Source organism: Pinus tabuliformis, chromosome 7, assembly GCF_031772625.1.
Source record: "Pinus tabuliformis cultivar Carrire ecotype Pingquan chromosome 7, CPIR1, whole genome shotgun sequence".
In the NCBI taxonomy this organism is placed as follows: Eukaryota; Viridiplantae; Streptophyta; class Pinopsida; order Pinales; family Pinaceae; genus Pinus; species Pinus tabuliformis.
In genome coordinates, this window is record NC_142293.1 from 672,334,217 (window position 1) to 672,356,855 (window position 22,639).

The window sequence follows — 22,639 nt, forward strand, 5'->3', positions numbered from 1 at the left end:
TGGACCCTTGTCTCATGTTCCTTGATGCCTAATTATCAATTTGGAAGATGATGTCATGGTAGAGACCATTTTCTCCCACGCATGTGGGCTATTTTTGGCATTTTGTTATGTTTTAAAGCTATTGTAAAGTTGGCTTGTGACCTTTCACCTAGTTGATTTCTCAAGTAAACTTTTTTAGTGGTTTTGCTTGTAAAATTAATGAAACAAGGCTTGGTTTCCCACATGATCATTCATTCATTACACTTCCCTCTCTTTGGAAGTGCATACTAGCTTCTTATCTCCTTCTACTTGGCCGTAATGTGATTCTATGTTGTGAATTGCTCTTGGAGGTGGATCTTTTGTTTGAAGTTGGTTTCTTAGGATTGATTGAAGAGATTCTTGTGGAAATTTTGTAAGTTTATTGCATATCTTTTATATTTGCATGTTATATTGTGTAAATTAGGGTTTCTACATGTGCTGTGGTTAAAATTGCTAATTTTACCTAGAAATCTTGATTGTCTATGCCTTGCAAAATTGCTACCTTTGAATCATTTAAGAGGACTCTAAGTTGTGCATCTCTTAAATTTAAAATCTCCCCATTAAGGTAGTCACTAGGGTTTTTAAGAAGAGGCTTCCCCCCTCTCACCTCTTCAATAAGGCCATCTTTATTGAATTTGCCTTGGGTAATTCCATTGCCCATTTAGATTAAGACAATAGTCTAGGTGGTGGTCATCAATTCTTCTACTTCTGTTATTTTCTCTTTCTTCTCTCTGAAATTTTAGAATCTAGGATTAGGGTTTCTTTGAAATATTGCTAAAAAGTATCTGCATTTGATGTGTTACTGTCCTCTAAATTGGAATTACATTAAATAATTGTCAAAAAAGCAAAATCTAGCATTTATTGCATGTTAAAACCATATTTCTGTGGCTGGTGTCATCATTATATTGTTGTTTTATGCGTGTTTTAGCCATAAAAGATCAATTGCAAACCCTAAACCTTGCATATCCAATTGATAGTCTTGATGCTTTGTTGATTAATCATTACAAGGCTATTTCTTCTGATTGTTATATGACATTGCATGCCATATCATTGAGAATCTGTCAAGTCCCAACATATAACAACCCTGTAACTTTCTTAAGTGCTTTAGGGCATAGTGCTTGTACTTTGGTAAAGATTCTCTTAGCCCTCCAGACTCCGCTGGTGCTTTATTCTAATCATTAAAGCTTATCCATCACCAACCTTGCTTATTGAATATCCTTAGGAGATCTATATAGGAAAGCCTCCCTTGTGGTTCAAATACCATTAAATAGCTAGAGAAAGGTTGTTGAGGTGACAATGGTAGCTGATCTCTTGTTGCTCAGAGGTTTGGACCTGGCTAGTGAGACTTTGCACTAGGTCTGCTAGATTTTGTAGTAAAAGGAAATAACGCCAAGAAAAAATGGGAAATCAATTGCGAGTTTCAGGTGGCCCTATAAGATCAAGCATGCTATAGATGGAAGCTTTGACAAATTCAAGGAAAGGTTTGTGGTGAGAGGGTTCTTTGAGAAAGAGGGAGTGGATTATGAAGAGACTTTTGCTCTAGTCAGCAGGTACACTTCCATTAGAGTTGTTATGTCTATTGCCTTAGTCATGAGATGGCGGATACATCAGACGAATGTGAAGACAACTTTTTGTAATGGGATCATTGGAGAAATAGTGTACATAGTGTACCTTAGGGATTTCAGGAATATGGGAAGGAATTGTTGAAAAATGTAACTAGGTTCGGTCTTCGTAAATGTATTTATCAAAATAATGAAAAGTATTTTTCTTATTATTGTTACGATGACTTATTAGAGCATGGGTTTCATGCCTTGGTCGTCATTTTATTAGTCAAAGTCCCCATTGTGGACTCCTAGGATTAATATTGAGTCATTAGAGTCATTATATATTTTATGAGACCCTTCTTGGGCTTTTGAACAATGTAAAAATAATTATTTTTGAGTTAAAGATGAATTATGTAACCTCCACACCGAGTCGACCTCAAGGAGATCAAGTCGGCTTCAATTGGGCAACTCGACCTCACCAAAAGCCTATATATTGGAGCAGATCGAATTCATTTGGACACACTCTCTCTCACAAGTTCGATATCCAGGAAAGCGCTGGGAAAAGTGCGAAGTTGAAGCAGGCTAAAAGGAGTGCGAAGTTGTTCAAGAAGGAAGGGAAGGACAAAATCAAAGTTTTGGGATGTGTTTCTCTCTCTCTCTCATGTGGGCTACTTTAGGAGATTGAAGTCTCTTTGTCAAAGTCGAAGCTGCTGTTGCTACCAGTTGTTGCTTGTTGTTGCCGAGTTGAAGTTGTTGGGGTCGAAGTGTTGCTGCTGCTAGGTCGAAGGTTGGATCAAAGAAGGAAAGATTGGCTTGGTGTGGAGGATGTCTATATCTAGGTTGAAGAGTCTCGGGAAATACTATTGAAGGAAGAGATTTTGACTGGATTTTACCCTAGATAGGGCCTTTGCCTTGGCAAGGTGCCTACATCTTGTGTCTTGTGTTTTTGTGATCATCATGCACACATAATTTGGTAATTTCTTGATGAAAGATAATATAACAAATAAGTAAAAGAAGGCAATATAATTCACAAGTAATTACCAAGACAGCTAAATCTAACCCTAATTCTACTAGCATTGATTTCTCAACATGGTATCAGAACTAAGGTCGAAGAATATTGATCCTTTCCTTCTAACCCACATCTCAAATGCCATTTCCTTCTCGGCTATATGTGGTACCACATGATCCTTGGCCCCGTCAAGGATAATGCACTTGGCCCTTGCCATCGCCTCCTCGTACCTGTCATTATCATTGGGGTCGATTGGAACAACTATTACCTTCAAGGCGAAGTTCTTGACACGATTCCTGTCAAGCACTGATAAGTGCCATGATGCTCCTCTACTTCCTTCCTGTAAGTTATTTGTTAGACTCCTCTAAGTCTCTACTTCCCGTCTGGGAGTTCTCTTCTGGACTCCCTCTGAGTCCTGATTTCCCTCTTGGAAATCCTTCTACCGCTTGTTGAGATGCCCCCTACTCTGATCGTCTTGTGCAATTGCACTGCTGATCTGGGTTCCTCGGCTAGAAACCCTCGGTGACAACTCCTCTGGCCCTCCTCTGTCAGGTACTGTTTTGACTACAGTACCTCACCAGCTCCACTCTGCAATATTCCTGCAGCCTTCTAGACCCCAACAACTGCCTATTTGTGAAATGCGTTAGCCCCTCTTTGCCTCACGCTGGCCCTGCGTCACCCCGGATGGGTCTGCGTCAGCCCTCTGGCCCTCTGTGTCAGCACCGCTGGCCTCTCTAAGGCTCTGCGCAGCTCCCGACTTCCTATGCGTGGCTCTGGCTAGCTCTGCGTCAGACCCCTTGGTTTTTGCGCTGCTAGAAACAACTTCTGTCACCTCGGGACAACTGTTTTCTGCTACTATTGCTCCGCTCGGCTGATGTCTCTTAGTCCTCCTGTGATCTGCAATTACAGTCTGATACCATGTTGAAGTTTCTAAGTTTACTTAGTTAGAAACCCTCCATGCACTTTATCTGATTTATTCCTACCTACTTGTTATTTTTCCTTAACAAGTTATTTACAATGTAAACACTGAAAATAAACACTAGTGCATGCTCAACATATTATAGATCAACAACTAAAAGAAACAAGAACAAACACACCATATGACACCATTATTTTTGGACTAATATCCCCAGAAAAACCTAATGAAGGAAAACTGGTGCAACTATCTGAGGGTTTTCTTATTAAGCAATATCAGAGTACAATCTGGGTGCCGAAACTAGCTTGCCCAACAGAGAATTTCCTTAGTAGTAATACCTCTCGGTTTCTGACAAATGTACTTGCTGAAACCCCGGATAATCCTTCCGGCAGCTACTCAACACCAATTTGCCCTGGAAACCCCAGCGTCTGCCCAATTTGGACTAACTCTCCTAGCTCAAAGTTGGCCCTACGTGAGCTCTCTGAGCCTCTGTGTCAGCTACGCTGGCCCCTCTGGTGCTCTGCGCAACACTTAGCTGCCTTTGCGTGGCCTTGCGTGAGCATTGGCTGCTCCTGCGTCTCTCTCTCTGGCTGCGCTGTTGCTATCCCAACACTATCTCTGCCTCTCTTTTCTCAATGCCCCTCAGCTGCTCTCCCGATCACTGATTCTATCTCTCTAGCAAACCCCGCTCTAGAGAATAGAATGACTGATCACTCTGGTGTATTCTCCAAGTTACCCTCAAGCCTCCTCTTATACTTTTCCTGTTGACATCTCAACGACTGAGATAAGTCCCTAATCAACGGCTAAGATTAGATCTGGCTTGATCCATGTCTTTTGGACCACTCTAACACAGATTCATATTAATACACATTAATATTTTATTTTCCCTAAGTTTAGACTTAGGGACTCCATTAAAAATATTAATTATTTTAATATCTACTGATTTGTTTAGAATCCGCCCAAACCCTTTCTGGGTATTGGAGACCTCATGTGCCCCAACCTCTCCACCAAATTTTGTGGCTAGAGCACATCCGATGCTACCCCAAATCAACAGGAAATGATTACTGCCTTTATGATAAGAATAGGATTGAATACTACAGGAAGAGGGATCAAGAAGATTGTCTACTAGTTATTCATAAATGTCAAAAGTCAAGGGTTCTTAGCTGCAGTTACAGGATCACTTAATGATGATAATGCATGGATCATTAACAATGGAGCATCAAGGCATATGACAGGGGAAAGTAAACAACTTCAAACTCTATCAAAGGAACCATCTTATCATGCAGTGGAATTGGGAGACAACAAAAGCTATGTTGTTAGAGGTATGGGATCGACATCTTTGAGGATGGAGAATGGAGCAAAACTACATCTCAATTTCTTGCTTAGAAGATAAAGGGTATAGAGTTGCTTTTGTTAATGGAATGGTCTTGGTTTGGGGAAAAGATTCAAGTATTGATAAAGCTAGGGTTATTGGAGTTCATGAAGGAAGCTTGCATAGAGTCATTACACCACCTCCTCAAGCCATAGTTTATATGGAAATCAATCTTATTGAGCTATGGCATAGAAGATATGGTCATCTTCACTACAAGGTCATTCCCACTCTTAAACAACTAGTTCATGGCATCCTCGATATCAAAGAAGATTGTGAAGGAGTTTGCAAGGGATGCTCTTTGGGAAAACATACAAGAAAACCATTTTCAAATAGTGAAACAAGGTCCAAAGAAATATTAGACCTCATACATTCTGATGTGTGTGGGCCCATGTCTGACAAATCACTTGGAGGTCATTTTTACCAGTGTGGAAAAAGTCTGCAAAAAATCCCGATTTAATCCTAAAAATGTGATTTTTTGAACTAAACAATTTAATCCCCCGACTTTTTGGCGATTTTTTCACAAAGGAAAAAATCGCGATTTTTTCCTTACACTCCTGATTTAATCAGGAGTTGACCCAAAAAGTCTGCCTCCCTTCCCAGGCCGCGGATAAAGAGGCCGCAAAGGTGAAAAAACTGTAAATTGAAGCTTCCATCCATGCATTTTCAAGTTATTGCATTGTATTGTTTGTCATACTTGCAAGCATAACAGTCTCATTTGTAATTTTTAGTTTTGAGGTTAATTATGTTTTTGTTTTTCAAGGAAAAACAAATCTTTATACTTCATATTTCTAGTTAGAAAGCAAAGTATACATTGGCTAAGCCTGCAGGCTTTCAGTGATCCAGACTCTAACAGCCACTGCCCCTTCAAAAGATTACAAAAGTAACAAAAGGACATGGATACAACAGTCTTCCGTAGAAAGAACCCCACACCATCAAAAACATTGTTACAGTTGTTGAATGCTTCCAGAAGAAACAACAAAGAGGAGGTCATGAAGATCAAATAGCAACAACTTGTCCAGGAAAACAAAACCAGTGCCTCAAAAAAGAACCCATTTTTCAGATAGGAACAAAGTACCTGTGAAATCTTGTGACAACAAAGATCCTTCCTGCAATGAGAGCACGTTTTGAAAGGGAATCTTCTTTAGTGGTGAACTCCCTGTAAATGTGGGGAAAGGTTATGTATCAGAAGTGAATTTTACATCCAAGAGTTTTTGAATAATAGATGCCAAGGCTAGGTTAGTAATCTGACATCTACTGTTTTCTCAGAAAATAAGCAGCTTGGAGTCACCAAGCATTAATTTTCACATTTACTGTGATACTCACTGTTAATTTTCATTGGACCTACCACTTGACACCTTATTACCCAAGCAGATTACAATCTACTGAATAAATGCATGACTTATTATTAATACAATTAGCGGAAACAAAAATTAAAAGGGGAAGAGGATCTCAATGACTGATTACTTGATGACTTTTAGATGACTCATGATATACATTATTATATTTTTTGTTGATATTTTGACTCTTGAGAGTTGAGACTCGGACAAGACTCAAAATTCAGGAGTTGATTCACTATTTTGATATGTGATGTAGCACTAGACTTCATATACATATTATATATTAGCTTTCTTTACATGTTTATGTGGAAATGCATTTATTTGATGTTGTGGATACTCTAGATGTTAAAAAAATATAAAAAAATGAATAATTTTGTGGTTTTTTAATTTTGCCGAATTTTTCAAAAAACTCTCGACTTTGACGAGTTTTTCAACTTTTGGACCTTTGCCGAATTAATCCCGACTTCGACTTTTTCCACATTGATTTTTACTATGTAACATTTATTGATGATCACTTTAAAAAGACATGGCTCTACCTTCTCAAGAAAAAGGATGAAGTATTTGAGAAATTCAAGGAGTTTAGATGTGAAGTGGAAACCCTAACCGAAAGAAAAATAAAGACTTTGAGATCCGACAATGGTGGGGAATACACTTCTAAAGAATTGATTGCATATTGTAAAGAAACAAGAATTAAGAGGGAGCTTATTGTTCCCTACTATCCCGAACAAAATGGAGTGGCCAAAAGAAAAAATAGGACAATTGAAGAAGGTATACGAACAACACTCCTTGATCAAGACTTGCCAAATTTCTATGGGGAGAAGTAGCAATGGCAGTCGTATAGATTCAAAATAGAAGTCCTCATAGAATTCTTGAAAATATGACACCTGAGGAAGCATTCATAGGGAAGAAGCCAAGTGTGGACCATCTCTGAATCTTTGGGAGTCTTGCCTATATCCACATTCCAAAGGACAAATGAAAGAAGTTAGATTCTACAAGCATCAAAGGGATCTTCGTTGGCTATAGTCTCTGCTTAAAGGCATATAGAATCATATTAAGGAAGGGAGACACATTGAAGTAAGTAGGGATGTTATATTTGATGAAAATCAAGCCTACAAAAGATCCAAGGACATTACTATTGATTCCAATGACAAAAATCTACCTATATTTGACGAAGAAGAAGTACAACTCGACAATCCATCTACAATTCAAGAAGAAGGACCAAGTGAGCCTATTCAACCTGTGATCATACCAAACACAAGGAAGAGGCCAAATTGGTTAAAAGCTACTCTTGAAGATGCTGAAGGACATGGAGCTGTAAAGGGAACCTTTAAAGAAAGAAAAAGGCCGAAGAGATATTCTGGATATGCTGCATATGACAAGACTAACTGAAGCCGAACCATCTACATTTGAAGAAGCTGCTCATCAAGAAGTATGGAAGAAAGCTATGGAGGAAGAATATCAATCCATCATGAAGAATGGGGTTTGGGAAATCGTTTGTAGACCTAGTGACAAATCAGTTGTCACCTCAAAATGGATCTACAAGATCAAACACGTTGTTGATGGAAGTATAAACAAATATAAAGCTAGATTTGTTGCAAGGGGTTTCTCTCAAAAGGAAGGCATAGATTATGAACAAACCTTTGCGCCCACTGGAAGGTATACTACCATTAGATTTTTGGTTTCATTGGCTGCTACAATGGGATGGAATATCCATCAAATGGACGTGAAGACAACATTTCTGAATGGGACCATCGATGAGGAAGTATACATTGAGCAACCCAAAGGCTTTGAAGTAAATGGAAAAGATACTCATGTCTGTAGACTCAAGAAGGCCTTATATGGTTTGAAGCAAGCTGCTAGGGCATGGTATGCAAGAATGGATGCATACCTTCTAAGAATTGGGTGTGGAGAGAAGAATACAAGAATGCAAGAAGTTGTTGGCAGCTGAATTTGAGATGAAGGATTCAGGACTGATGCATTATTACCTAGGTTTGGAAGTATGGAAAAATCCTGGGGAGATATATTTGGGGCAAGGAAAGTATATCATCAAGTTATTGCAGAAATTTGGGATAATGGATTCCAAGCTCATGACTACTCCTATGATCACCAATCTTAAGAAGTTGAGGAGGTCTGAGTCAAGTCTCGTGGATCCTACCTCCTATCGTCAGTTGGTGGGTTCCCTAATGTATCTGGTAAACACTAGGCCGAATATAGGATTTGCTGTGAACATTCTTAGTCATTTTCAGTTGGAGCCTCGTCATGATCACTAGATAGCTACCAAGCATATATTGGGATATCTTCGTGGCGTGATACAACACTGCCTAAAGTACAATAGCAAGGAAGTCAAACTGATTGGCTTCACAGATTCTGATTGCGTTGGTAGTGAGACCGATGGAAGAAGCACTTCAGGTGGATGCTTTAGTTTGGGCTCTGCCATGATCTCATGGATGAGTAGAAAGTAAGATCCCGTTGCTTTGAGTAGTGCTGAAGCAAAGTACATGGATGCATGTGAAGTAGGAAAGGAGGCTGTATGGTTGATGAAACTTTTGATAGATTTGTTTGAGAAGCCTCTGGATCCCACTGTGATAATCAAAGTTGCATCAAGATGTACGGAGATCCCGTGTTTCATGCTAGGATGAAGCATATCAACAATAAGTTACACTACATTAGGAACTTGGTGCAGTATGGGATCGTGAAGCTATAGTATGTCTTGACAGACGATCAGGTAGCTGGTATACTAACAAAGTCTCTTCCTAATAAGAAGTTTGAATATCTTAAAAGCATGCTTGGTTTAGTTGATATTGTTGATCTTGTTGACGATGATAAACATTTGGAAGAGATTTGTTGAGGCTTTGTGTGTGAAACACATTGCCTGGGAGGACATCTGGCCGACACTATGTGTTGATGTCTAGTTCCCGAAGTAGGGAGGGTGGCGTTGGTCATGGAGCTTTGACCTTGAATACACACCTAGATCCTTGGGTTGATGGTTAGCAAGTAAGCCTAATGGTACCTAGAGAGGCTAAACGCTTTAGTCCATCTTAGTTTCACTAGGATAGATTGCCCTGGTCAAGAATCTAATCCATGGCATTGTGGTGCCTAAACTATTGAGAGACCTTGGATGGATTGCCATGGTCAAGAATCTAGTCCATGGCATTTTGGTGCGTGTACTAGTCCTTTGAGGTCTTCCTTGTACTTGTTACGAATACCTCCCTAGTTAAGAGGGAGTGTTGAAAAATGTAACTAGGTTTGGTCTTCATAAATATATTTATTTTTTCTATTATTATTATTGTTACAATGACTTATTAAAGCATGGGTTTCATGCTTGGGTCATCATTTTATTAGTCAAAGTCCCCATTTTGGACTCTTAGGATTAATATTGAGTCATTACAGTCATTGTATATTTTATGAGACCCTTCTTGGGCTTTTGAACGATATAAAAATATTTATTTTTGAGTCAAAGATGAATTATGTAACCTCCACACCAAGTCGGCCTCAAGGAGATCAGGTCGGCATCAACTGGGCAATTCGACCTCACCAAAAGCTTATATATTTGAGCAGATCAAATTCATTTGGACACACTCTCTCTCACAAGTTCGATATGCAAGAAAGAGCTTGGAAAAGTGCGAAATTGAAGGAGGCTAAAAGGAGCGCGAAGTTGGTCAAGAAGGAAGGGAAGGACAAAATCAAAGTTTTGCGATCTCTCTCTCTCGAGTGGGCTACTTTAGGAGATTGAAGTCTCTTTGTCAAAGTCGAAGATGTTGCTGCTACCAGTTTCTGCCAAGTCAAACTTACTGTGGTCGAAGTTATGTTGCTACTAGGTCGAAGGTTGGATCGAAGAAGTAAAGGCTGACTTGGTGTGGAGGAGGTCTATATCTAGGTTGAAGAATCTCAAGAAAAACTATTGAAGGAAGATATTTTGACTGGGTTTTCCTCCAGATAGGGGTTTTTCCCTTGCAAAATGCCTACATCTTGTGTCGTGTTTTTTTTGATCTTCATGCACACATAATCTGGTAATTGCTTGACGAAAGATAATATAACAAATAAGTAAAGGAAGCCAACATAATTCACAAGTAATTACCAAGAAAGAGAAATCTAACCCTAATTCTACTAGCTTTGATTTCTCAACAGGAGTCACATGCCTACAGGCTTAAGAAGGCCTTATATGGACTCTAGTAGGCATCGAGAGTATTTCAGGATTAATGGGTATTTGCTTAGTATGGGCTTCACCAAAAGTGAAGCAAATTCGATCCTTTTCTTTATGTTTGTTGGGGCTGATATGCTTATTTTGGTGTTGTATGTAGATGAATTGTTTCTTATGAGTTTGGAGAAGCTCATTGTAGGGTGCAAAGCAGATATGGCAATTGAGTTTGAGATGAAGGGCATTGACACGATGCATTAATTTTTTGGTTTTGAGGTTTGGTAAAAACTAGGGGACATATTTGTTGTGTAGGGTAAGTATGCAGTTGAGATTTTAAAGAGATTTTGGATGGAGAACTGTAAAACTATGGCCATGCCCATTAACACTAATTTGAATAAGGTGACAACTTTAGATTTAGAGTTGGTGAATCCCATGTTGTACAAGCAATTGATAGTTTTTTTGATGTATTTGGTCCAGTGTTGCAGGAAATGCCCCCCCCGGATCAAAACCCCGATCCACGATCCGTACGGATGCCTGGGGGAAGTGTCGTCCGAAACGCATTTCGAAAAAACTGAAACGCGTTTCAGGCTGATAAACACACTTCCTGGAAATTTTTGGAAGCGTGTGCCTGAAACGTGTTTCGGTTTTTCCAAAACGCGTTTCAGACGACGGTTCGACAGTACGAAGCGTACAGATCGCGAGCTTCCTCCATGTTTTTTTTTTGTATGAATTTTTTGAGCGATTCTAGGACGATGATGATCATGTTGAGATGCCACCCCCATTTGGTCCCTTGGTTCCTAGGTTCCATGGTTCAACACCAACAGCAGGGGGTTCGTCTTCATCAGTTTCAGTGCCACAACTTCCATAGGAACCATCTTCTTCATTGCCATGGAGGCCCGCCGCCACGTTCTCTTCGTGGTGGAAGGAGAGATTAGTAGATATATTCACAATTTACTACTTTTGTCATAGATTAATCATTAGACTTGTAGGCTTGTGAATTTGAACCTTTTTGGTTTGGCGGTGACCAAGTGACCTATATTGTAAACATTATTATTTGAATTTTGGACATGACAAATGTTGACAGTTGCTCACTTGCTAGATAAATCATAATATGCTCTATGTTTTATGTTTTATAATATGCTTAAAAATTTGATGTATGTTTGTAATTGCTAGAATATAGATGGTTGATGCTCGAATAATTAATCATTGATGTACATACTACATACTAGTAACTACAATGGAATCATGGATGCCATATCTATCTTGATTTATGCAAAAATATACATGTTTTCATGTCTTCTACAACTGATTTGGTATTTGGGATGTTTGTTTTGAATATAAATGCAAAAAAAATATAAAATATAAAATATATATCTATCTATCTATATATATATATATATATATATATATATATATATATATATATATAGCAGACGTTTCCAAGACGCTTTGCTTCCTAGATTTTTGGAAAATGATGCTTCCGCGTCTTCGCTTCCCAAAGACGTCCTGGATTCGTCCCCGCTTAGTGCAACATTGATTTGGTCAACATGAGATGAGACATGTTTTATAGCGAACACCTTTAGTCAACTCATGGTGGAGATGATTTATTTCTAAAGACTATCGCCCAAGTAAGAATAGGCATTGGGAATCCTTGTGTCGGTCAAACATTTCAAAAACTTCAAAATCTTCTCTTTTCCTTATTTCTAAGTCCTTCAAGGCAAGTTGCTAGGGCTATTTACCAAGGCTGAATTCAATTAGGCCTTTATGGATCGATGTTGGAGCTTGAAAGGCTTGGATTTTACCTTGTTAATCCATTTCACTCAAAATATAGCATTTTACATGGTTAAATTTGTCCCAGAAGGGCTGATGTCATCCTCCCTAAGCAATATGTTTCCTAGTAAAACCCTAACCTTAGCTAAGGATTAGTTTGAGGATTTGCTTTCTCCTTTGTTGATTATATCATTTGCAAACCCTTCCTTGGGTGCTTGCAAGCCTAGAGATTTCTTTGTTGATCTATATCTTGAAACTCTAGTCACATGTGCCTCTTTTAGGGCTTGGTATATGATACACTGCTCATATACAATAAGAATTGTGTCTTTGTCGATTGAAGAATATCTTCACCTAGCCTACATATACATCAGCTTGAGACATATAACCTAGGATACCCTTTAGATGATCTCTGGGAAGCCTCCCTTGTGGTGAAATTCCACTAAAGAGGAGGAAGGTTGCTGAGGTGACAATGGCAATCTCCTTCATTGTTGCAACAAGGTCTGGCCTTTGCCTTGTGATGCCTCTCATAAGGCCTGCTAGATTTTGAGGCAACAAGTAGCAACAAAGCATATGCTTTAGGTATTTGAGGGGCATAGTGGAGTATGGTCTGAGATATCTTGGAATTGGAGATGGTGGGTGAAGTTGTAAGGGTATAAAAACTGTAATTGGGCAAGCATTGTAATAGATATGAAGAGCATCTCTAGGTATTGTTCTAGTTTGGAATCAATGATGATATCCTAGTTCAACAAGAAACAAATTTTTGTGGCACTTAGCTCAGTAGAGGTAGAGTATATGGCTGGTAGTATAGCAAGTTGTGAGGCCATTTGGCTTCACAAGTTACTTGCAAGTTTGTTTGATCAGGTGTTGGATTCCGCGGTGATCTACTGTGATAATTGCAGTTGTATCAAACTGTCTGAGAATCCATTGTTCCATGACAAGTCTAAGCACATAGAGATTAGGTATCACTTCATTAGAGACAAGATTCAAAAGGTAGTAGTGAAGCTCTAGTATGTACTCACAGATCAACAAGTTGATGTTTTGATCAAGCCCTTGGAAAAAGGGAAGTTTGAGGCATCCAGAGACAAACTTGTATTGGCGCGGAATTCCTTCCTCGCTAAGAGGGAGTGTTGAAATTTATAGATTAGATAGGATGTTACACATGTTGATTGAGAACATGTGAGAACTTAGAAGTGATTCAAGATATTTTTGAAAAAATTTATTAAAAGTAATTCTATTTTGTAATTCACTTTAGTAAAAAAGTGAGTCTTATTTGTAGAAGTTGAGTCTAAAATTGTGTAGTTAGATTACGAGTAATCGGAAGAATGTGTTCTCTGTTAAATTATAAAGATAGGCAAGGTAGAGGCTATTACACACACTTGAGCAGTTGAGAGACAGGTGGTCAGGGAAAAGATATTATCGGGCAGCACATAGTATGAGATAATTGTCTGTACCATTTCTTATAGTTGTATGGAAGTCCATACAGTCATACAGACAGGTCCGTACAGCCATACATACAGACTATACAGGCTGCCATTCCAGTCATATAACCGTTTTCTGCTGTTTCTGGGTTTCTCAGAAGGCTGTACAGCCTCAATTCAGGGAACTTTTTGGTATCTGTGCATGTTGTTTTTTAGGCAGGATTTGTAGTTTTCCTTGTAAGTTTTTCCTATGGAATGAAAAAGCTGATTTGATGGAGTAATTACCTGTGTGTGAGACATTAATTTCATATGCTTATGCTGTATTTTTCAGCCATCTGTGTGATTGATGCATGCTCATATTTTTATTTCTATTAATGAGTAAACTCAAGATCTGAGAATGAAAAAGCTGATTTTATGGAGTAATTACCTGTGTGTGAGACATTAATTTCTTATGCTTCTGCTGTATTTTTCAGCCATCTCTGTGATTGATGCATGCTCATATTTTAAGGAGTAAATTTAAGATCTGATTTATTTAATAAAGAAGCATAGGACAGCAGTCACCTAGGGTTTGGAAAATTCACACAAGTATGATAATCTTTACAATTTTACTGGACTTAATGATAATACCATTTGTTTGCACTGACTCTATGTAGATGCCATTTTTAGATGCAATCCCCTGCACATGTTAATCCATGAATAACTCCTATATTTGCTTGTTACTAGGGATTAATAAAGATTTGTCTTGCCAAAGAACTTTTTGAGGAAGCAGAGTGTAAACTTGAGGAGCTGCTTGCACTGGATGCTAATAACCATTGGGCACTTGCGGAACTAGGGTGGTTGGTTTTCCAGAGGGGGAATTTTGATAATGCTTATACTCTTCTGGTTGAAGCTGTGCATGGTCAACCTGATATTGCGAGCTATCATTACAGGCTGGTATGAGTTCATTAAATATTTGTAAACAGGGACATGTTATCTTCAGAGGGAAATATTCTTTTTAATTTTCTAATCAATTAAGATCTACTGTAAATCGATTTGTCTCCTTGATGATATATGCTCATCTTTTGTTTTCTTCTATTGGATTCTTGTCCTACAAACAGGCTTGTATGCTTTGTTTATTTAGTTTCATGGATACAGTTGGTTGGCATTTCTTTGAATTCCATTTATTCAGTTGCCAGGAAAATATCAATTATTGTATATATGTTTTGAACATCCTGACACTCAATTTTTGTTTTTTGTATATATGCATGATTATTGAGTCTTCGTTCCATGTAGGGTCTCATTTACTGGAAATCAGGTGATATTGTGGAGTCGCCCAAGGAGAAAGCTGTAGAACAGTTCATTTTGACAGTCAAGTTAGATCCACATAATCGTGATGCTTTTCGTTTTCTGGGAAATTATTACAATTTATCCACACAAGATAAACAGAGGGCTACAAAGTGTTACCAGAAGTGTGTAGCTCTGAATCCTGAAGATTCAGAGGCAGGGGTATGTTTGTGTCAATCATATATACACACACTTATTTTACTCCTATAAGGTTTAATTTTTTCATTCTTGAAATTATAATAGTTTTCTTTTCATTTAGTTGATTTCTATAGGGAATGCTTCCAGGAAGCTTTATGTGATATCTTGGACTCTGGGGGACAAGAAACCTTGGAAGCAGTCATATGCCATGATGCTTCTAAAAGGTCTCGCAGGGCATTTTGGGCCTGGCGTCGTATGGGATTCATCCAGGTGATTTTGGTGCTTAGTTGGAATTAAATATTTTCATCTACATATTTCTCTCTAAAATTTATCCCAAATTCTCTTGGAAGTTGTTATTAGTTATATTTCCTATATTTTAGGTCTAATATATATATATTTTTTGTTACTCTTGCTTTTGTCATTTTATTTCTTAGAATGGAAAAAGGGCTTTGAAATATCTTTATTTAACTATTCCCAATGTATCAATTTCTTTGTTCAGATCTTAATAAAAGAAAGATTGATTTTGTGTTTTTAATAAAAGTTATTTTCGGAGGTCACTTGAGAGTCTGTCAAAGGAACTCTGGGTTGTCTAAAAGAGTTTGGAGAGAGCAGTTGGAAATATGTGCGAGAAAATGACAATCTCTTCTAAATGAACAGCAAAATCCTCCATAGTGGCTCGACAAGAAGCTGAAGTATATACACCTGGGACATAAAATAAGACATTTGGGAATCCCTTTTGGCTATGATGCATGAATAAACAAATGATAATGGGAGTGAGTTTCAACAAATTTGAAGGAAAGGTTAAAAATGCTTTGGGAAATTGAAGTTGATATTTTGACATATCCTGTGGTAAAAATGACAAGGGAAGAGGGGTTTCCCTTTAATTGCATGGGATGTGTTAGCTTTTTACCCTCGTGAGAGAATAGGGCAGTTTTGTTTTGATATATTTTAAAATATAGGGGGGATAATAACAAAAAAGTTCATTTTATGAGCTATATGGAAGAATGCACCATGGGGGCTTCTTGTTTAGTATTTCTTTGAGATGGCTACACATTGAGGTGTAACAACCTAGATCAGTTCATGCGTGATTAATTGCGGTGGAAAATCTCCCTTGGACTGACTTGCCACAGCAAATGTATATGGACTATGTTGCTGGTTAGATTGGACACTTTGTTATATTGGACATCATAGATACTGACATGTAAAAAGACACATTTTTGGTTTTGTTCATTCATTTCAGAGTCCTGGCTAAAAACTAATATAGTTGGGAGGAGTCACAACGAAATGAGTGTGATAGGATTTGAGATATTTTATATGTTGGCTTTTGTATGGTACTATAGTCACTAGCCTTGTTTCTCGTCGATACAACTAGGGTTGCTGTCCTTGCTTATATTATGGGAGTCCACTATCTGGAAACTCAAATACCAAGTGAGCACCTTTAAGATTCAGTGACAGGATAAAAAAGAGGGTGAAAATATGCAAATCCTGACATAGAGTCTCACATGTGCATTAACTTCTTTAATTATGCCTAAAGTTCCTAATATAATGCTAGGGGAAAGCCCAATATCCATAGCTTCTAGTGGGATAACGTGAGGTTCCATGGCTGACTACTCCGTGAGAGTGCGAGTGAGGGGTCAGGGGAAATCTGTATAAATCCTCCTCCTCAAGATGTTTCATTCATTTCATATTAGTAACACCATGCCACTGGATTGGTCATAGATACTTAGAGAGTAGGACCATAGAAATAGGACACATCCACCTGTGGGCCTCTGTCTGTAATTAATGTATTGGACATGGACATGGATGTGTCCAACATGTGTTTGGCACATCTCCTACAACAGGACATGTGCTCTAGACGTGTCTCACATGGTTGACTTGGAAACCTTTTTTATGCCATTTCTCATTTTCGGCTTTAGGAAAAGAGCTCTTGTGGTCTTGCCTACAATCTTCAGTCTGTTTCTCGCAAGATAATCTGGTGCCCACATGTTCGATATTGCAGTATAAAGTTTGCAAAGGTTTCCCATTCATGATGGTTGTATAGTTGTTTGGATCAGAACTATTGCCTCATTAAAGTTGGGTGGATGATGTTCTGTAAGCGTGATGGGGGCAAGCTCAAGCAAATGACATCGTTTAAAAGATCAACAACGTGGGATGTAAGAGAATCTATCCATGCTTGAGGAATACGTTAAATGATGTTGTGATTGTTCCTTTGCATTCTCTTATGTAAGTCATGCGCATACATTTAATTTTTGATTGACATTATCTCATGTTCTTTCTAAACTTGTGTCTTTGGGCGTATGTACTCTTATGACTATTGACCTGTAAATCGATCAAGGATTTGGTCCTGTCTTTTTAGATGGTAATTGGCTTCTCTAGAACACTGAAACCAGACCTGCAATATGAAAAATGACAGCTGAAATATCAATTGTAGTTGAGAGCCTTGTTTAGACTTGACAGAAGGTTATCTGCATGTTCTTATTCTTTCCACCTCCTCCCATTTGACTAATTCAAGGAAGAATTGGACCATATACAAAAATCATATCCCCTGCAAAATTCTTAAAAAAATGACAATGCCCCTATTTTCAATACTTTTTTCTTCTTTCTCATTTATGGCGTGTGTGAGATTAATCAATTTCCTTTCTTTTAGTTGGTTGTGTCTTGTCTTAGAGAGCTACTTTTACAGCATTTGCGACTTTTAATGGGCCTTTTTTCTGATCGTGTATCCATTCTTCTCACTTGTTGTCATCGCGGATTATTTTGAAATATATAATGATAACTTGAAGATTAAATTAGTACGTCATGCTTGATAGGCTAACACTTAGTACCTTAAAGCTGCCTAATGTTAACTATGATTTTACAGGAGTTATTGCTGCTTTACTAATCAGCCACAATTAATATCGTTTTAACAATACCTGTGTTCAGTAAATGATGTTGTGATTGTTCATTTGCTTTCTCTTATGCAAGTAGCTGGCCTTAGAGGTAGATGCCTGTTTATAGAGCACCAAATTTCAGATGTACAATATGAAAAATGACAGCAGAAATAACAACTGTAGTTCATAGCTGCATTGAAGCTTGGTTGAAACTGTCAGACCAGGCAATAACTCCTCAAAATCAATTTGTTCATATTCATTCAGGTTGGTCTTTATTATATACATGAGGGAGAAACTGTTCACTTCATCTCCCGGTGACTATTCATATTTCTTATTATTTATTTACATTAGTTACACTTATTCACCCAATCCTGATGATTAGGTGTCAACATTCCCCCCCTTGATCTGAAGGAATGTTGGTGAGTCCAAGCATCGTTCTAAATCATTCAAGCTTTTCTCTTCCAAGCACTTTGGTGAAGATGTCTACAATTTGCTCATTAGTGGAACAATGGTGGAGATGGATTGTTTTGGCCTCAACATGATGTCGAATCAGAGGATATTTAGTATTGATGTGCTTCGTTCGATCATGGAACTTTGGGTTCTTGGCCAACTTTATTGCCGAGGTATTGTCAATCATGAGTGGAGTGGATTGTACTTGTTTTACCTGCAAATATTTAAGAATTTTCCTGAGCCACACAATTTCTTTTGTTGCTTCAGTTGCTGCCACATATTCTGCTTCTGTTGTGGAATTTGCTGGAACTGATTGTTTGCGTGATCTCTAGGAGACAACTCCTGATCCAAGACTCATAGCATAACCTGAAGTAGATACCCCAGTTTCTTTGTCTCCATCGAAATCTGAATCAGAGTATCCAATCAAGCTGAAGTCGTCCACCTGTGTATACTTGATTCCAAAGTCTTGAGTTCCCTTCAAGTATCTTAGAATTCTTTTTGCAGCAGACCAATGTCCCTCACAAGGCTTTTGCATAAACCTGGAGAGGATTCCAACAACAAATGAAATGTCTGGTCTGGTGGTAGTTAGGTAGTTGAGACTTCCTAAAGCTGTCTATACTTTGTTGCATCCTCAAATTCTTTTCCTTCAATGGATGTGAGCTTTAAGTTTTGTTCCATTGGAGTAGTAAGAGGATTGCATTCTGTCATGCCAAACCTGTTCAATAGATCTCCAATGTACTTCTTTTGAGAAAGGAATATGGACTTTGGATGTTGAGTTACTTCAATACCAAGATAGTAATGAACATAGCCCAAATTAGTCATTTCAAAACCTTCCTCAATTCCTTCTTTATGGATGCAATGTAGCTTTCATTGTTCCCTGTCATCAAAAGATCATCTACATATACCACAAGATATACAACTGTTTTGCCAACTTTCTTGACAAATAAAGTTGGATCATTAAGATCATAATGTTTGAAATTGAGTTTCAGAAGATGCTTAGTTAGTTTTTCATACCAGGCTCGCGGTGCTTGTTTGAGGCCATACAAGGATTTCACAAGTTTGCATAGTTTATGTTCATGTCCTTTCACAACAAATTCTTCAGGCTGGGACATAAAAACATTCTCTTTTAGATCTCCATTCAAGAAAGCAGTTTTTACATCCATTTGATGGACTTTCCAACCGTTCTGAGCTGCTAGGGCAAAGAATGTTCGGATGGTAGCCCATTTCGCTGTTGGGGCAAAAGTCTCCTCATAATCGACCCCTTCCTTCTATGCAAAACCTTTTGCCACAAGCCTGGCTTTGTGTTTGTCAAGTGAGCCATCAACTTTATACTTGTTGTTGTAGACCCACTTGCAGCCAATTGGTTTGGTTCCTAATGGAGGATCAACCAGCTTCCAAGTGCCATTCTTTATCAGGGCACCATACTCATTTTGCATCGCTTCTTTCCATTCATCATGAGAAGCAGTTTCTTTGAAGGAAGTAGGTTCGAAATCTATAGACAAATTCAATTCACAATCATAAGAAACATCCATATCAACAGGTGAATCAGAGTCATCTACATCACCTCCATTTTGCCGGTTTGAATTTCTAGTTCCCGTCTTTCCAACCTCATCAGGATGAACACTTTCAAGTGTCTTTGTCAGCCATTTTGGGGGACCTTTCTCAGATGGTCCAGGCTGCTCCGTTGATTGAGTTGGGACTGAATCAAGATTGAGTCTCCCAATTCTATCAATCACATCACTTAAAGTATCATCCGTTGTTGGAGTTTTATGCGGGGGAGAGAGTTCTTCAGAAAAATATTCCACAAGTTGATCTAGTATAGGAACCCCCCCTTCAAGATGTGGAATTTGATTATCAAATTCTTGAAATGATTTTGCATTTGCGAATCTATCCAAGCGATCAAATTGCTGCTCAACAACATTGACAGTTTTGGATGATTCAAGAAAGATTACATCTCTAGATACAACACACTTTTTATTGACTTCATCATAGAGACAGTATGCTTTGGAAGTGTTTGAATACCCCAGGGAGATACACTTCGACTTCTTGAACCAAGTTTGTTTCTATGTACCTTTGGTATCAAGGCATAACAGGTGGAACCAAAGACCCTGAGATGCTTTATTGAAGGAATGTGCCCATATCACATTTCATATGGAGTCTTGTTTTTAATAGCATTAGATGGACATCTATTCTTTATATATACAACACATAGAACTGCATCAGCCCAAAGCATCAGTTTTAAATTTTTGAAAAACATCATGGAGCGCACCACATTTAAGATTGTCTTATTCATTCTTTCAGCTACACCGTTCTATTGGGGATTATAAGGCACAATTGTTTGATGTTTGATCCCATGTTGGCGAAGATAGTTTTCAAATTCATTTGAAGTGTATTCTTTTCCATTATCAGTGCGAATAGAGTCAATATGAGATTGTGCATCATTTTCAATCCATTTATGAAAGTTCTTGAATGTTTGAAAAGCATCAGATTTGCTCTTCAATAAATAAACCCAACACATTCTGGTGTAGTCATCAATAAATGTCATCATATATTTGTTTCCATTTGTAGAAGGAACATGCATTGGACCACATAAATATGAATGAATGAGTTCAAGTTTTCTATGTGCTCTTGAATGTGAATCATGAAAACACTGTTTGCTATGCTTTCCTAGAATATAAGCATCACATTGCTTAAGTTTCCTAGGAATTGTAGGCAAACCAGTAACACCATTTTTCTTCAACAAGCGGAGACTGTCATAGTTCAAATGTCCAAATCTAGCATGCCATAATAAACTTGATGGAAGTGTACCTTCTTCATAATGAGAATTGTATGAGAAATGTTGTGCACAAGTAGAGGTGCCCTGCAGCTTGAGAAGCCTTTCTTCTTCTATCCCCCTCATGACAAGTGAGTGGTCAGATGCTTTTCTCACCTCAAGCTTGCCATCAAACATATGAATGGAGTGACCTTGCTGGCGGATGTGGACCAAGGACAACAAGTTTCTCTTTAGCTGTGGGAGATATAGAACATGATGCATAAGAAAGTCTGGAAGACCAGGCAATTTAAGCCTGATTGTGCCAAGCCCTGATGGCTTGATTTTTGATTGGTTTGCTAAGTATACTGCTCCATCAACATTGTTAGTAAATTATTCAAAAAAATCTTTTCTATGAGTCATGTGGCAAGTTGCTCCTGAATCAAGCAACCAATCATTTTTCCAAGAAGCAAGTGAAGCATTAAATAAGTCTTCATTTACTCCAATATTACATTGTGCCACAACATAATGAGCGGATTCAGGTGCTTTACCTTTGTCTGTGTCATTAGTTTTACCTTTGGGTTGGTTTCTTTGCTGCTCAATTTTGTCCCAAGGTAACTTGCATGTAGAGGCATCATGTGATCCATTTATTTTGTAGCGTATGCAGTGCAAATCTGACTTTTCTCCTTGAGAGTGTTTGCTCCCCCTGCCTCTGAAATATCTTCCTCTTCCTCTTCAACCACCTCTTCCTCTGGAAAAATCTTGGGCAAGATTCTTTTCTTTATGAGCAAGGCACACAGCTTCTTCAGAAGATTCAGGGGCTGTCTTCTTTCCAATTCAACCTTAGTGGCTTTGATATCATGCATTATAGATTTTACTTCGGATGCAAGAGCAAGAGGATCATTATTTTGTAATTCAAGAGTGAAGAGTTTAAGCATGAGTTGAACAACTTCAAGTGCAGAATATGAGTCATAGAGTTCTTTCGGCTTTTGCAAGGCTTCGAAAGCAGTTGAAAATGGCGAAATATGGCGACTCACCTCTTCACTTACAGACGCTGCAATTAATGCATAGGCTTTGTTGTTCTTATTTTCCCAAATGGCGAACTCTTTGGCTAAGGTAGGCTGTTCTGGCTCTTTGTCTCCGCCTCCAACACACACTCCTTTCCACAACTCATTGAAAATGAGGGTGTGTTTTATCATCTGAGACCACTCAGGATAGTTCTCCTTGCCAGTGAGAACTATTCCCACAACGGATATGATTGAATGCATTGTAAAATCTGTGCTGTGTAAAAAAATACCTCTGTTGATAGATTTTTTTTTTTAATTGTTTTAATTGTTTGTTTTAATTACTTGTTAATTTAATTTTGGTTTCTTATTTTTAATTTGTTTGTTCGAAAGTTGACGTGCACTTCATATATTATATGCCCATTATATATCGATCACATATGGCTCAACATATAAAAGATTTCAACCGATTCTCATCACATGCACCATGGATACCATACATATTTCTGAGCCAATGCATTCATATTTAAAAATCCAATGCACCAAATAAAAAGCATTGGGAGCATGCATACACAATCTTCAA

At 38.2% G+C, this 22,639-nt stretch overlaps 1 protein-coding gene across 1 annotated transcript in view; it reads left to right on the forward strand.

Annotated features, from left to right (window-relative positions):
* LOC149249250 (Tetratricopeptide repeat (TPR)-like superfamily protein) overlaps positions 1-22,639 on the forward strand; it is a 386,408-nt gene that overhangs the window by 120,397 nt on the left and 243,372 nt on the right. The window contains exons 7-9 of the mRNA XM_089452450.1: positions 14,246-14,455; positions 14,795-15,007; positions 15,131-15,253. Of these exons, the coding sequence (XP_089308576.1) occupies positions 14,246-14,455; positions 14,795-15,007; positions 15,131-15,253 (546 nt within the window). The remainder of the gene's footprint in view (positions 1-14,245; positions 14,456-14,794; positions 15,008-15,130; positions 15,254-22,639) is intronic.